The 16,140-nt window shown below is 36.5% G+C and overlaps 1 protein-coding gene across 1 annotated transcript; it reads right to left on the bottom strand.

The window, feature by feature from the left end:
• Nucleotides 1-249: 249 nt before the first annotated feature.
• On the bottom strand, nucleotides 250-15,922 carry CENPL (centromere protein L). Its single transcript, XM_006172570.3, has 5 exons — nucleotides 15,469-15,922; nucleotides 11,408-11,584; nucleotides 8,805-9,056; nucleotides 5,680-6,222; nucleotides 250-3,562 (listed from the first exon to the last, which is right to left on the bottom strand). Exons 2-5 carry the CDS (start codon nucleotides 11,579-11,581, stop codon nucleotides 3,491-3,493), a joined length of 1,041 nt encoding a protein of 346 aa, XP_006172632.1. The 5' UTR covers nucleotides 11,582-11,584; nucleotides 15,469-15,922; the 3' UTR covers nucleotides 250-3,490.
• Between the last annotated feature and the right edge of the window lie 218 nt (nucleotides 15,923-16,140).

The following is a 16,140-nucleotide window of genomic DNA, read 5'->3' as shown; positions in this document are numbered from 1 at the left end:
CTATGGCCAACTGATTTTTAAGAAAGGTGACAGACGATTCAATGGGAAAATAACAGTCTTTTCAATAAGTGGTGCTAGAACAAATGAATATCCATATGCAAAATGATGAACTTGAATGCTTACTTCACACCATAAATAAAAACTCAAAATGGATTACAGACCTAAATTCTTGCCAAATTGTCAACTCAAAATGGATTACAGACTTAAGAGCTAAAACTATAAAATCCTTAGAAAACTTAGGAGTAAATCTTCAGGACCTTGGGGTAAGCAATGATTTCTTAGATACAACACCTAAAGCATGTGAAACAAAAAAAAATTTGATAAAGTGGGCTTCATCAAAATTAGGAATGTTTGCATTTCAGAAATAAATGAGTTCATGCTGGTATCTCCAATTCAGACTTAATATTACAGTTTCTACTTAGCTCACTTGATTTTATCTTTTCTATTATACTGGAAACCTTAGGTCTTAACATTGTTATAATTACATGTATTTTATCTTACTATGAATAGTGGTAAAATAACAATATCAATACTATTTAAGTCAATGCAATTTAAGATTCCTCTGCTGCTTTTATTTTCCTAGGATATAGCCCACTGAAGATATATAGTCAAAACACAAGGATTTAGAGGTACTAAAAATAATCCTTTGTGTGATTATGGCACAAACTTAACATAGGTTCATTTGTTTTCAATTTTTAGGGATTGCTTTTCTTCTTTTTGATCTAATTTTGTTTCATAATTACATAAAACACTTAAATGGTTTCAAACTATAAACAAGAAACATACATATAAGTCCTAACTTTCATTCCTGTCCCCTCTACCCAGTTAATTTCCCTCACCTCCATTAGTAACCACTTTTCTTAGTTTTTAGTTTAGCCTTCCAAAGTTTTTTCAAAAAGTAAGCAAATATACACACACTTATATTTTCCCCATTCCTTCCATAAAATATAGCATACTATACACTCTATCTATCCACATCTTGCTTTTTCATGTAACAATATAGCCTAGAGATAACTCTATGGTGGTATTAACTATCTTCCTCAAACCCTTGTATAATTACATAGTAATTCACTGCACAGCTATACCATATTCAACCAATCCCTCTCTGAGCATCTGGATTGTTTTTAGTCTTGCTATTACAAATTTTGTTGTAATAAACAGCCTCGTTCCTGCTTCATTTTGTATTTTTGCTAGTGAATTTTGGGGATAGAATCCCAGAAGTGGGATTGCTGGTCAAAGGATAAATGACACATAATTTTGCTAGATATTGGTAACTTCTCCATGAGGTTGTACCATTTCTAACAACCTTTTAACTGTTCCCTTTTCTACTCTTGTCCACCTACAACTTATTCTCCATGTCTTACAAAATCTTATAAAATACAAATTGGGTCATATTACTCTTCTTCATATTACTTTTCTACTAAAACTTCAGTGGCTCCCTATTGCATTTAGAATAAAATCCAGTCTCTTCACAGTACATGTTAAACCTTAGATGATATGGACCCTGCCTCTGTATCAGTTAGCGTTAAGTTTGGCTATGAGCAAGAGAACCAAAGTAACAATAGCTTAAACAAGATAGAAGCTTACATCTCTGATGTGTAAGTCTGGAGGAAGACCGCCCGAGGCTGGCGCTGGAGTTCAGTCCAAGAGCCCTCAGGGCACAGACTTCTTCCAGGCCGTGCTCTGCCATCCCTAGGACCTGACCCTCATCCCAGTGACACATTAAGGAGAAAAATTGGAAGAAGCAGCAGCACAGGGCAAGGGGTATAGGGGCTTTTTTAAGGAAGATTCCTAGAAGCTCTACATGACACTTCCATTTATATGCCATGGGTCAGAACCTATTCATATGATTGTATCAACCTATGAAAAAGGCTAGGAAATGTCATTTTTATTCTGGGCAGCCACATGCCCAGCCCCAAACTGGGAGATGCAACACCATGAAAGAAGTCACTGCTGCACAGTCTCCTTAGTTTCACCTCGTGCCACTCCACCCTTACTTAGCAGGCTCCGGCCACACAAACTTCCTTTACTCTTCACACAAGCCAGCTCTTACCTGCATCAAGGTCTTTCCTGCCCAGCACAGGCTTCCTCAGGTCTTCACACTGCTGGTTCCCTCTCATCACCCAGGACTCAGCTCAAATGTCACGTCCTCAGAGAGACCTTCTTGGACAACTGTATGTAAAGTAGGCCCCAGCCCAGTCACCCTCTTTCCTATTGTGCTGCCTTATTTACAGCATTTATCTCCATCTGAAATGATTTTTCTTTTGTCTTCCTCTACTAGAATATATTCCCACAGGACAGGGATCTTTCTTGTCTTCACTGCTATACGCCTTATAGACCCAACGTAGGTCTAAGTACACAGCAGGAGTGTAGAGTTAGTTGAATGAATGAATGTCTGACTCCAAAGCCAATGCTTTCCCACTACCTCTGCTGTTCCTAGTATATGTGAAATAATACCCCCTTCCAGAAGTTAATCTTTGTTTTGAATGACAGCCCATTAAAGTTATTTTCTTTCAAACAAGATTTTTAAAAATATTATTTAAAATCTTCCTCTGCTCAGTGAGTAAAAAGAAGAATTTTAGATAGAACATCTTGTGCAAGTCAAAGTTGCTCGATCTCATAGTTTTCATCTGTAAAATCAAAGAGTTGGTTAAAATTAATTTACTTAAGCAAGCTACAGATATTTACCAAGCACTGTGCTAAAGCAAAATAGGAACACGAAAGTTAAGTAATATAATTTCTGCCCTCAAAAGAGGCTCACAGGTGTCTTTCAACTCTACAATTTGTATGATCCCGTACAGTTGTTGTGTAACCTTTGTGCTACAGAAAAAGCCTAAAGCTTCCCATTCCTGAGAAATTAATTAAAAATCTGTCACCAAGATACCGATAAACACATGCTTCATTTTAAAAGTGAATATTTAATTCAACATTGCAGTAAGAATTGAACAGTATTAAAAACAGAATCATATTAGTGGCTTAAAAAAATGTATAGTAAACTTTAGTTTCCCTTGGGAAGGATTTTGATTGCCAGTTCTCTACAGCAAAACAATGCTATGAAAATGCCTACAGAAGACAAATTCTAAGTGTAAGTCTAAAACGCTTAAAATTAGTGATTAAAGGTTTTAAAGATGCAAATCAGAAATAGTCAACATTAAAGATATCTCACTTCAATCCTAAAAGTTTCACATAATAAACATCATATATAAATTTAGAAAGATGGCCAACAAATTAAGAACTCGGCATATTCTAGAGACTGGCTCCCAGACGATCATGACTGTTATATGAGCACCTGGCTGTAGTTCATCTACTACCACCTTCTTTGTTCTTCTAGACACTTCTTGACTGTCATCTGGGTATTTCCAAGGCACTGTAAGGAAAACATGCAGAGAGAGATGCCCATTTCTTCTGCAGTCCCTCTCAGCATTGCAATTCAGCAGATTATCAGTGAGAAAAAAGTATAGAATCCATAATGTATAGTCCCCACAAGGCCTCACTCAATTTGAAAAATCGCCAATTCTGTCAAATATGCCAAAACTCCAATAAGGTATTTATGACACAGAATCTGAAAAAAAAAAAAAAAGACATTTAAAATTAAAATAGAATTAACTATAACAAAGTAGTTTGATATTTGATAAATATTCCAGGCTTATTTTAAAATCCATTATCTACAAGCTAAGATACAAACATGAGCCCAAACCATTGCTGTTCTAAGTCAAATAGACTTTATTTAACGAAGACAACTGACTGTAATAAATTTACAACTACTAGTCAGTAGTGCTTAGGAGTAATTAGACTAGGGTTCTTGTTTATCCTGGCTTCTATGGGTGAGCTATCTGCCTGAAGAGAGAGGCATAGGGGTATCTACGAACCCCTTGGACTTATATGCAAATTGAGCATCTACATTTTCTACAAAGAGTTCCATGGCTTCCTTCTTCTCAAAGGGATACACAATTCCACAAGTGTCTTGTAGAAACTAAGCAGAGGCAGAAATCTGGTGAATACATTAATTTCAAACTTTTGACAGGCAATACAGCGTTGCAGTTAAAAGCATAAGCTTTTGAGTCAGATGAGTAGGTTCCAATTCCAATTCCAGTTACTAGTTGTGTGATCTTAGGAAGCCTACTCATCCTCTGTGCCACAATTTCCTCTTTACAATCTATGCAGACAGGTTGCTGTGAAAACTAAATGAGACAGTATGTGTAAAATGCTCAATAATGCATGGCACAGCTAGTGCTTAATAAGTGTAAGCTACCATCACGGCATTACTTGAACCTAGGAGCCACAGTTACTGTCTTACATCATTAAGAGAGGTTCTTAGCGGGGAGGGTATAGCTCAAGTCGTAGAGCACACACACAGCACACACTAGGTCCTGGGTTCAATCCCCAGGACCTCCTTTAAACATAAAAACAAGTAAGTAAAAACCTAATTATCTCCCCACCTCAAAAAAATAAATAAATAAATAAAAGAGAGCTTCTTAAAATAGACCAGAAAAAACAGGACCACCCTTAAATTCATAAATGGGTAAGAACACATGATATAAACTAGTTTTTAAATGTAGTTCACTAATAGAATGAGAGCATATGGAAATAGAATTTAAAAATACGCAGACTTCATGAAGTTGAATTCTGAGGTGCTAAAATGTAAATTCTTTCTTTATAATGTCAAAGTAACATGGTATAGTACAATCTTTCAAATTTTTTACTGCAAACCACAGTAAGAAATAAATTTAACATCACGACCCAGTATAAGCAATGTATATCCTAACCACATGTAATACACTCATTTTTATATTTTCTATTCTATTTTTCTTTTTTGTTTTTTTAAAGCTGGTCTCTTCCCATCAAAATTACTTCCCAACCTACTGTTGCATTATGACTTGCAGTTTGAAAAGCACTAATGTAGTACTTATAGACAGAGTATGAACTTCTTGGAACCTAAGAGGTTAAGTGTTTAAATCCTGACTCTTCCCCTTACTAAGCTATCTTGCTGTGTCATTTAAACCTATCTTGGCTTTAGTTTCCTTGTTTTAAAAATAAAGTGAATGCAGATAAAAACACCTAACTACAGGGTTTCTCTAAAGATTAAAGTATGTTAAACACCTAGGACAGGGACAAGACCAATATTCACTGAGTGTTTATTATGGCTGTATTTTAATATAGTTTAAATATATTAACATAATATATTTAAATATATTTAAGTGCCTACTCTCATTTTATTTCTGATATTTCTCCTAATGAGGACTTCATAGACAGTAAAACAATGTCTCTATTATTTCTTTCCCTGTAGGGATAGAAAAACCTAAAATACAAAGATTATATTTTAGTTCTGTGTTTCTGCTATAATTTTCTTATGTAACACACAAAATCCTCTGTTACTCTGATAATTATTTCAAAGTTGACAAGAAACAATTCTGAAGGCTTCAAAGCTCCTACAGAATAATTCATATTATTACCAGTCTACAGAACACAGCATACAATATCCTTCGATTATAAAGCTGCATCTAGAAAACTAAAAACTTTTCAGCAAACCATTTACAAAGCATAAAATAAAATCTCTCTGTCTTGAACTAGAAGACATTCCATTGTGTTTCTTCCACGTGGAAAATAAAATCGCCATACATTTGGAAAACTACGCAACAAGTAAAAAAAAAAAACTTAACTAGATTTGCTCAAACTAACCTTTATTTTTCCATCAGTATGTGCTGAAGCTACAGATGTTGAAACACGAACCAATCTTGTGGCTGATAAATGGATTTTGAAATGCCTATGGAAATGTGAATACAGGCAATCCATGAATAAGTCAACTTCCTCCTGAGTAACTTCCCCAGGTGTTTTATGGACACTGTCCCACAAAGCTTTGGCATCCTCTGGATGTATGGCATAAGAAATGTCCAGACTTTGAGGGCTACAGGGTACAGACCAAAGAAATTCAGTGGTAGCCATATAACGGTCCATTTTGCATGCAGTCCACATAGCAGCCAACCAGGAAAGATTAAACGCACTGATTGCTAAGGGACGGAAATAACAGTCAAAAGTTTTCTGAAACCAGGTTCCAATTATGGCTGTATTAGTCTCTGCTCCATTTGCAAGGAATAAAGGTAGGCAGGTGAAATCTTCTGAAACAGTCTCCAGAAGACTATCTCCAAATATACAGCAGAACCAACCAGTCCACAACACTTTACCTTCTCTGTGTTCAGAAGGCAATTGAGATTTTGATAGGATCTGCAAAGAAGAAGAAAATCAAACAGGTTCATTAAATTCTAAAGTACATTTACTTCAGGAGGGGAAGGTATAGCTCAAGTGGTAGAGCGCCCGCTTAGCATACACAAGGTCCTGGGTTCAATCCCCAGTACCTCCTCTGAAAATAAGTAAGTAAACCTAACTACCTCCACACACACAATAAAAATAAGGTAAATTTTTTTAAAAGTACCTTTACTTCTAAATTATATCTTCTCAACATTAATTAGTATATTTAAAAATAAGAAGATACGTTGTATTACCTGCCAAAAACCACAGAGGGCACAGTCTTCCTGATCACTATTAGGGTTTACCAAGTTAATTGACCTTTCTCCTAATATTCTTATCAGGACATGGTATATGGCAAGATGTTGGTGCAATCAAAATGCAAAATAAAGGAGGCCAATGTGGTATAACCAGGTATAGTATCCAGAAAAAAAGAATCTCAAAATCTCAACCAAAGTTCTAAAGAAGGGGCTGTAAAAGGTCACCAAATCCAATGCGCTTGAATTATTCCACTGAGGAAGACGTCACTATTTCCTAAGGCAGCTCTTTCTATCCACTTAAAATGCTCTTACATATGTTAGGCCCTGTGGATTCCAACCACTGGTCCTGCTTTCTTCCTTATGAGCACATAGAACAAATCATATCTAATTTCTCTTCTACAGAGAAAAACCTTTAAATACTTGATCCCTATCATACATACTGCCAATTTCATTATCTCCAGTTTCTTCAACCATTCCTCCTATGACATACGTTCAAGTTCTCACACTATCTGGACACTCTTTTCTGAAATTCTTCTGCAGGGGAGACATATTCATAAGAAAACATAATTACTTCAAAAAGGTGTGATTACAGGACTGACACCATCTTTAACCCAGATTATACTCTTATTAATATAATTTTAGACTGCAATAGTTTTCTGGGTTTTAGTTGACAGTGTTACATAAATTAGCGCTACATACTCATTTTTGCTGTTAACTGGAGAATTCCCCCCAACCTATACGGAGGCAGTAAACTTATCCTTATTAAAATTTTAATCTCAATTTCGCCCATTGTGCCAATCCATTCAGATCTTTTAGAATCATGATTATATTTTCCAGCAGATTGACTAACTCCTCAAACTTTAAATTTGTAAATTACATAACAAACATACCTTCCAGATATTCACAGAAGTTCTAAAGTTTGACCAGGAGGTGAAGATCACAGCCCTACATCATATCCCTTTAGGATGATCATTTAAACAATTACTTTTACCATATAGCTCCTTCTTGTTCAAGAAGTTATAAGCCTTCCAAATACCTTAAAGCCCAGATGTCTACCCCTTTTTAAAATAACTTACGAGTCTTGTAACCCTGTTAAGAAATGAGATTTAACATGAAAGCTATTAGGACACTAACCTAGGAGTTCAAGAGGTCATTTCTATTCCTCACAAGAACATTTGCTTGCCTGATGACATGCTAACCATGTAACTTCTTTGGGCATCAACTGCTTCACTTGACAGAGGCTGCTAATTACCTACCCAGCATGTATTTTCCTTCCACAGCAATACAGTGTTTTTACTTAAGGTGACAAAGCACCCACTGAAAAAGAAAATTTTTCTAGTCTCCCTTTCAACTGGGATGTAAAGAGAAGTTGATGAGTCTCAGCAAGTCTCATTAAAGATCTACACAGTGGCAGGCACCCTGTTTGCCCTTTCCATCTTCTTCCCATTTCTTGCCTTGAACTTACACATAATATTCAGAGCTCCACGAGCCAACTTAGATTACAATGTGACAGCAAGCATGAAAGCCATGCACCAAGGATGGTAGGGAAGAGAGAAGCAGCTTCGATTATCAGTAATTTCATGAAGCATTTACCAGTCTTAAACAGCTTACCTCGACACCTTTTTGTAAGACAAATCTCTATCTTCTTTAATTTACTATTATTTAGACTTTCTGTAATATAAAGCTGAACCTAATTCTAGACACTATCTGGACAGTGGTCTATACTGGGGTCAGCAAATCTTCTCTGTAGCAGGCCAGATAGTAAATAATTTAGGCTCTGCAAGCCATATGGTCTCTGTAGCAACTAGTCAACTCTGCTGTTGTAGCACAAAAGGAGCCATAGATAATACGTAAAAAAATGAATAGGGATCTATTTCAATAAAACCTTATTTATAAAACAAGCAGCAGATCAGATCTGGCCTGACCCCTGATCTATACAAATAAACACACAAACAAAATCATGACTTTTCAACTATTTCAGAACTTCATTTGTCGATGACTAAAATGAGTTAACTCAGCAGAAACAGAAGTAGCAGGCATGAATAATAACCTAATGACATGAGTTAAACCATCTAACACACTGATTACTAGTTAAAAAAAAAAAAAAGCCATAATGCACATAATGCAAAGTTGGTCACACCTAATTTCTATAATTTGGTCAAACAAGACATAAAATAGGTTTACAAATAGATTATAAACAAGCTTAAGAATTTTAAAAACAGTAATACCACAATTTCTAAACCAAGACAATGCAGATTCTTTTCTCGTAGGAAGCAAGTATTGCTTGCTTATACAATATACCTGGACAAGAAATGCTTCAGGGTCCCTCTGTGTTCCTTTCATTTCTAGGAGAGTAGAGAAAATCACTTTGATGTTGAAGTCATCTCCCACTTCCACAGCAAGTCCTTTTTGCTTTTCAGCAGCAATAAATGCACTCAGAAGTTTAGAATACTCTTTGAAATTAGTATAGGAGAATTTATATAAGGGAGTTAAACTATATAAAGTCCATTGTTTATGCAGAAGGAATGCAACCTTTTGAGGATCAACATCTTCCTAAAAAAATCAAGACAAAAAAAAGTTTAAGAATTAGGAAATATTCATAAGAACTTAATCATAGTATTTTAAGTATTTAATAAAACTGTATTTCTGGGTGCCTGATCTTTGCACCCCAGCCAAACTGGAGTTTGCAGGACTCTTTGAACATCCTTGAACAGGCCTTTCCACCTGTTACACCTTCTCTTCCCTTTGGAATGCTCTTCTCATGGATTTCACATGGCATGTTCCTTTCCTTCTTTAGGCCTCTGCCCAAATGCTACTCAAGAGGCCACCCTATCTAAAGTAGCACCAGTGGGGAAGGCACAGCTCAGTGGTAGAGCACACACTTAGCATGCAAGAGGTCCTGGGTTCAATCCACAGTACCTCTATTAAGATAAATGAGTAAATAGATAAACCTAATTACCTCCCCCCAAAACCAAACCAAACAAACAAACAAAAAGCAAAAGAATAAATAAAAATAAAGTAATACCTGCAACCCATTCCAACTCTGTCACTCTGCATCTCCTTAAAAATGCTTTTTTTTATACAGCATTTATAACCATCTGGCATTACATACTTGTCTGATTTTTATTGTCTGTCTTCCCTACTCGAGTATGAGTTTGATGAGAACAGAGATTTTGCCTATTTTATTCACTATTACATCTCTAGCTAGCACCTAGAGCAATGCCATCTAGAACAGTTGTTCAGTAAATATTTATTGGATGAATATTTGTTTTACTTTTAGAAACTTCAAATTATAGATTTTGAAAATAGTAACGATTCCTGGTGCATCTAATCTGATTGGTTTTAATTAAGTAATTTCTAAAATTATTCGGCAATAAATTCACTCTATCACTCTAATTCGGTAGATTAAATAAAAAGATACGTGGGAGTATTTTGGCCATGCTTTATTAGAACCGCAGGTACCATCAAAAACAAAATACTTCGTTTATATTGGCCCTATGCATTGCTGAGGGTTTTCACATACACCTCCACATAAGCTCCTAGTTTTATCCTGAATTGAATTTTTCTATAAAATCCACACTTTCTGACATAGTCTCTTGGCCCCAATTATCTTTTGGAACTTTCAGTACAGTTTGTCCATTTGACAAAAATATTTGTTCTGATGAGAGTATTCATGGAAAAGTTGTAAACTTTTATCAAAAAGTTATAAACTTTTTACTTATTACTGTCAAAAGATACAGCAAAATCACTTGTATCATAGAGAAAAGGAAACACTGAACTAGACATTCCAGTCTTTAATTTACACACAATTTCTGTTTTCTGGTTAAGAACCATCACTTTCATTACTAGCACCAGTAATTTTTTTTTAAGAAAGTTTTCACGAAGAAGGAAAATTTTTCTCATATTCCAAAAGATACTAGACCCAGATAACACAGATAAGAAAACAAAGTTACAAAGAAGGTGTGGGTGACTGATAAGCCAGGCTCCCTGCTAAGTGACTCAGAACCACACACCAAACTTGTACTGACTAGGGCTTTATTTCATGTTTCAGTAAAATTACAAATTGCTAATGTTATATACCTTCAAAGTTGTTTATAAATGATCAAAACAGAGCATGTTGCCACCAGACATATCTGGGACAATTTAAACACTAAAATAGTTTAGTAAGGAATTAGAAAATTTTGAAAAACAGAAATTCATGAGTCCATTACTAACAAATAGATAAATAAATGGAGAAGTGAGAACTTACAATAGAATGCCAAAGGCTGGTTGGTAAATAAGGAGCAAATAGAGATGGAAAACCATTATTTTGCAACCATCATGATAAAGACAGGATCAAGCAAAAATTATCAATATATAACGGATGTAAGTGTAAGGCGAAATTTTGACATGGAACAGGATATTTGTATTATCTTAAAGTGTCCTCCCATAGACAGTTTATTAGTTGCAGAGGTGAATAAAACCATAATTACTGGGCAACACCTTGACAGAATGATCAAAACTCACATCATCCGTGTGCTACCAGATGTTATTCCCCAAGAAGGACACAACAGCACCTATGCAGTATTCCGGCCAGGAATACATAACTTCAGTCCAAAGAAAACATCAAACAAATACAAAATGAGGAATATTCTATTTAAAATGGGGAGGGGAGGAACAAATGTCAATGTCAAAGAAGACAAAGAAACATTGTGGAAATATTCCAGATTGAAGGACCTTAAAATACATAACAGAGGTGACACTGAGAGTGTGAATAATTGTTTGCTTTAGCTGTTTCTAATTTATTTTATTACCTAAGGAGGTAAGAAGATACTAAAAATACTACAAACAGTAACACAAATTGAAACATTTTATTCACAGGTATTCTCAATTATTGGTAACACAAAGGAACACAAAAAACATACCTGTAACTGTGAACACTGGGGAAGTTTCCTTCGAGGTGGAGTCGGGACAAATGAAGTCTGCTTCCTGACTGATTCTAATCGTTTCTGCAGAGGGGTGGCACCTATAAAGTAATCTTTAAGCCTTGAGGTTGCATTTTGTCTAGGAGTTGATTCTGGTGCATTGTAAGAATCCATGGTCTATAAATAAATAAAACCAGAAATTCTAAACACTAAAAAGTTAATTCACGCTCATAGTTTCACTGATTTCTCTCCTTACTATAAAAGAATTCTTTGTCCTTCCTCCCAGTCCCTGCTCCCAGTTTTGACTTTTTAACCAAGTCTTGTATTTCTTATTGACTATTTTTATGATCACCTTACAGATATCTCAAACACAGTATGTTCAAAACTAAATTCAACTCCTTCCCATCCTCCTCCTTCCAAAAACTAGCTGGTCCTTTTTTAGATTCCTGTCAATTTTCTAAATTAATTTAAATAGTTTCCCACTTTCAAATTTTTTAACATGTAGTCATTAAGCACATTCTTTTTCCTTCAACAGTTTCTGTCATCTGTTCCCAAAGCTACTTTCTTAGCCAGGTTCTTATTATCACAACTAAGGATTTTCCTTATCTGAAAGTAATCAGCTCTTCAGAAATGGCACTTTATTATTAGTCACCTGTGCAAAAATCTTACAGTGATGAGATAAATTCTACGCTCCTGTTGGGTATTTAAGATCTCTCGTAATTCAGCTTGTCCTTATCCTACTTGCCCTAGACATAAACACATTCTTGTCTCCATGTGCTTTATCATTATATTCCCTGTGTGAAGTGTTCTTTTTCCATTTCACCTCCATTACGACCAAGTTTGAATTTGACCCCCTTTTAAACAGTAGGGGTTTGTTAGCCTTCTTCCCCCAGAAACCCTATGTAAAACACTTCTTGGGGGAAGGGTGTTGTAGAATGAGACCCCAGGGATAACTATTTTGAAAAAAGCCCAAAGCCCTCTAGATGACTAACAAAGTCCTTCAAGAATGTTCTATAAAATCCTTCAAGAATGTTCTATAAAATCTTTGGAGATTAATAATACACAAGCTCATACAGCTCTCTTCGATCACTTAATCTATACCACTGATTTTGGCCCATATTCATATAATTCTTTGTACTTTTTTTTGGTGTGCACGTTTTTTCTTCCCAAAAAGACTAAACTACTTTGACTGAAACCATGCTCTTTATGTTTCTCTTCTATAATTACCCTAATATAATGCTGACTGCTCCTTAATTAAGCAAGTATTGGTTTAATAGAACAGAAATATTTCACAGAACTCCAAAATTGTAACACATCTTTCATTGAAAGGAATTATGATTTAAGCTATAAAAATTACTCCCAAGTACTGGCACAGTTAGTTACCCTTTAAATTTTTTTTCTCATAAATGAACTTTTATTTAATACTACATTTAAATTTCATTATATCAAAGTAGGACACCCTCTATATCTTGCACAAAACTCCATAAGTTAAATACATAGTTCTCAAAACTCAGATAATGCCCAGAGCAAGATCATAATAACAGACAACTCAAATTGCAGCTACTCTAAAGCATTCTAGCTTTAAATGCATAATGAATTGTCTATTCAAAAGAGAATTTTAATTAGTCTCATTCACATAGAGTGTTTCTTTCAAATGTGTTATTTGGAATAACTGCTAACATTTATTGAGTGTTCATCATGTGCCAGGTACTCTTCCAAGCCCTTAACAAAAATTGTCTCATTTAATCCTCAAACAATCCTATGAGATGGATTACTATACTCCCAGTTGACAGATGAGAAGACAAAGAAATGAAGTAACTTATAAAGATGCAAGGGCCAAACTTTGAACCCAGACAGTCTAACACCAGAGATGGTGGTCTAATCCCCTTCCACATTGCCTTCCAACAGGGATCAATGTCAATGCAAAATAAGCCCTACTAAATTTGACTCCTTAAAAGAGAAATGCTGTAAATTCCAAAAAGATTTTAAAGTCTCTCTAGGTGAGAAAGACTATTAGCTCTGAAAGGACTGGCTTTGAGAAAACATTTCCCGTGAGTATTTAATGCTGTGGTAATGTGAAGTAGCCCAATCTATGCATTAAATATTAGAAAGTGATTTATACCTATTTTACCTTCTCACTCCATACACAATAATGTATAATTCTGCCTTGCTCAATAATTAAGAGGTTAAAAATAAATCTTGACTCAATAATTTACTGTCCCAATATTCTTCCTTCCAATTCTAAGAAAAGAGGTCCCTTTACTTGCTTTCTAAAGCTAATCCATCAACCAACAGACTATATCTCCATATCCCTTCACATCTCCCTCTGACACCACCTCCCGTGTTTATTTCAAACCTCTATCATCTCTAGTCTCTACTCCACAGGATACGTTTCTTCCACTGCCAAGCATATTTTAATAGTCCTAACACTAAAAATTTTTGGTTTAAATCCTATTCATATCATTCCTTCTGAGACCAATTTCCTGGAAATGTGGTATACAACTACTGCCTCCACTTACTAATAAATATTTTATTGGAAATCTTCAGCAATCTCTCCTCTGTATCCATCATTATAAAGAAACGGCACTTTTGAAAATCACCAACGTTTTTGCCAAAACCAGGGCCTAATACTTGGTTCATCAAATTTGTTCCCCCTTACTCCTCCAAACTTCCTGTTAATCTTGTTTTTTTTCAGACTTAATTTTTCTCCTCCTTATTTCCTACAGTTCTTTCTGATTTACTTGTTGATTCCTGTTCTTTCTCCTGTCCCAACAGTGGGTGTCTTCCCAGACTCTGAAACCACTCATTCTCCATATGAAAACATTCATTCTGCGTATAACTCCTAAATCTTTACTTTCATATCTTTACAACTGCCTTTCCATTTTTCTGTAGAACATTAAGCTTTTGTGTCTTAAAACGCATTAAATTCAAAGCTAAACATTATTTCACAACAAATCTTTCCTTTCCAACCTTGTTTCTCAGTAATAATTCCATTCTTCTCATTTAAAATACACCTTCTCTTTAACTCCTCCCTCAACTTAACTTTTACATCCAATGTATCATCAAATTCTGACATATTTCTTAAAAGGATATATACTAGCCCTCTGAGATTTGGCCTTCACTTCCACTCTTAACTACAGCCACTTATTCCCAATCGTAACCCCCTTCTCCAATCAATGACTAGTCTTTCCATAGACACCACTTTAATCTTGTCATTACCTTGTTTGAGATCCCATAACAATATCCACAAATCTGAACAAATGAAGTCAGAACTTCTCCGTCTGGATTAAGGTACCACATTATCTGATCTTATTCAGGTTTATTTTCTACTACTTCAGGAGTTCTTACCCCAAGATCCATGAATGAACAGTCTTTCCAAAATCTAACAGCCCTCTAAGGTTGGATGAAAAATGTTATATGCGTGTGTACATGGTGGGAGAAGGGAGTGAAGAAAGGCCCAGTATATGATACTTTAAATAAACAAGATCCTACTGTAGCACAGGGAACTATATTCAATACCTTGCAATGGCCTATAATGAAAAGGAGTATTAATATATAGAGAGAAAATATATATACACACATAACTGAATCCCTATGCTGTATACCAGAAATTAACACAACATTGTAGATCGACTATACTTGAACTAAAAAAAAAAGTTAGGAACCAGCGCCTTACATACAAGCATACGCCCCCTAATCTAGACTGCTCATCACCCTGCTGCTTGCTCTTCATGCCTGTGTTTTTCCTCTTCTCCTCGGGAGAAGCTTCCAAGCATCTGCAGAGCCAGCTCTCCAGTCAATGCCTCTTGCATTTGCAGTTCAAAACACACAATTACAACTAAGCCGTTTTTCTTGTGGTAAGTCCGTGAAGGAAGGGACCTGGGCTTAAAAATCACTTTCGTACATCGCCACCAGCACCTAACTCCAATCGCCCCAACGCTAATGCCTAGGCCAATGCTAAGCACGTCGTAAAAACACAAGTACTGTAACGATAACGACCACACAACGGGGCAAAATATAAAGTTTACTGCCACGCCTGGACCAATAACGAAGCATCTTACCGATAAAATGTCGTGTTGACGCTGTCATCCATTCCCTTCACGAATCATTCTTCAATTCTGGATCCAAAACTACGAGGAGACTGGAATCCCCTAAAGTAAAAAAGCCGCCAAAATGACAGCTAAGAGAAAGTCCGGAGGAACCCCTGGCCCTTCCCAAATTCCTTCTCGCTCCACCACAGGTGAGTTCACGAAGGACGCAGACGGGCCCAGCTGGGAGACCTCCGCTCCCTCCGACTCCAGCCGAGCCCTGAGACTTCACGCCTGGAGGGACATTTTCGCTAACCCAGCTCCGCGGCCCTCGCTCCTGCGGAGTTGGCTTCTGCTCGCGGAGGGAAAGGGCAAAGGACAGTGTGTCCCTATTCGCCCCTCTCCACTTCAGCCCTCAGGAGCTAGGGCCAGCTCGGAAATCCCGCCATTGAGAAAGCGGCAATTTAGCGTCCTGCCGCCGCCTCTGTTTAAAATCGTTTCCCGACTCGCTCTGCGGCCTGACGCAAGACGCCTCTGCGGCCTGACGCAGACGCCTCCGCAGTGCCGATTTCAAGTCAATGAAGCAACTACGGTCGCCATTTTAACTAAGGGCACGGGAGCGACTAACCACTATCGTCAACTTGCCTATCGCACGACGTTATCTTCCGCGCTTTTCTACCGGCGCGAAGCTTTCCTTCAGATCTC

The sequence above is a fragment of the Camelus ferus genome, chromosome 21, assembly GCF_009834535.1.
Source record: "Camelus ferus isolate YT-003-E chromosome 21, BCGSAC_Cfer_1.0, whole genome shotgun sequence".
In the NCBI taxonomy this organism is placed as follows: Eukaryota; Metazoa; Chordata; class Mammalia; order Artiodactyla; family Camelidae; genus Camelus; species Camelus ferus.
This window is presented reverse-complemented; position numbering and strand designations above follow the sequence as displayed.

Excerpts from the sequence above, each read along its gene's own strand:
- CENPL (XM_006172570.3), bottom strand. The coding sequence starts at position 11,581 with ATGGATTCTTACAATGCACCAGAATCAACTCCTAGACAAAATGCAACC. Across the intron at positions 9,057-11,407 it reads CCCAGTGTTCACAGTTACAG|GAAGATGTTGATCCTCAAAA; the intron begins GTATGTTTTTTG and ends TGATTTTTTTAG. Across the intron at positions 6,223-8,804 it reads CTGAAGCATTTCTTGTCCAG|ATCCTATCAAAATCTCAATT; the intron begins GTATATTGTATA and ends TCTTCTTTGCAG.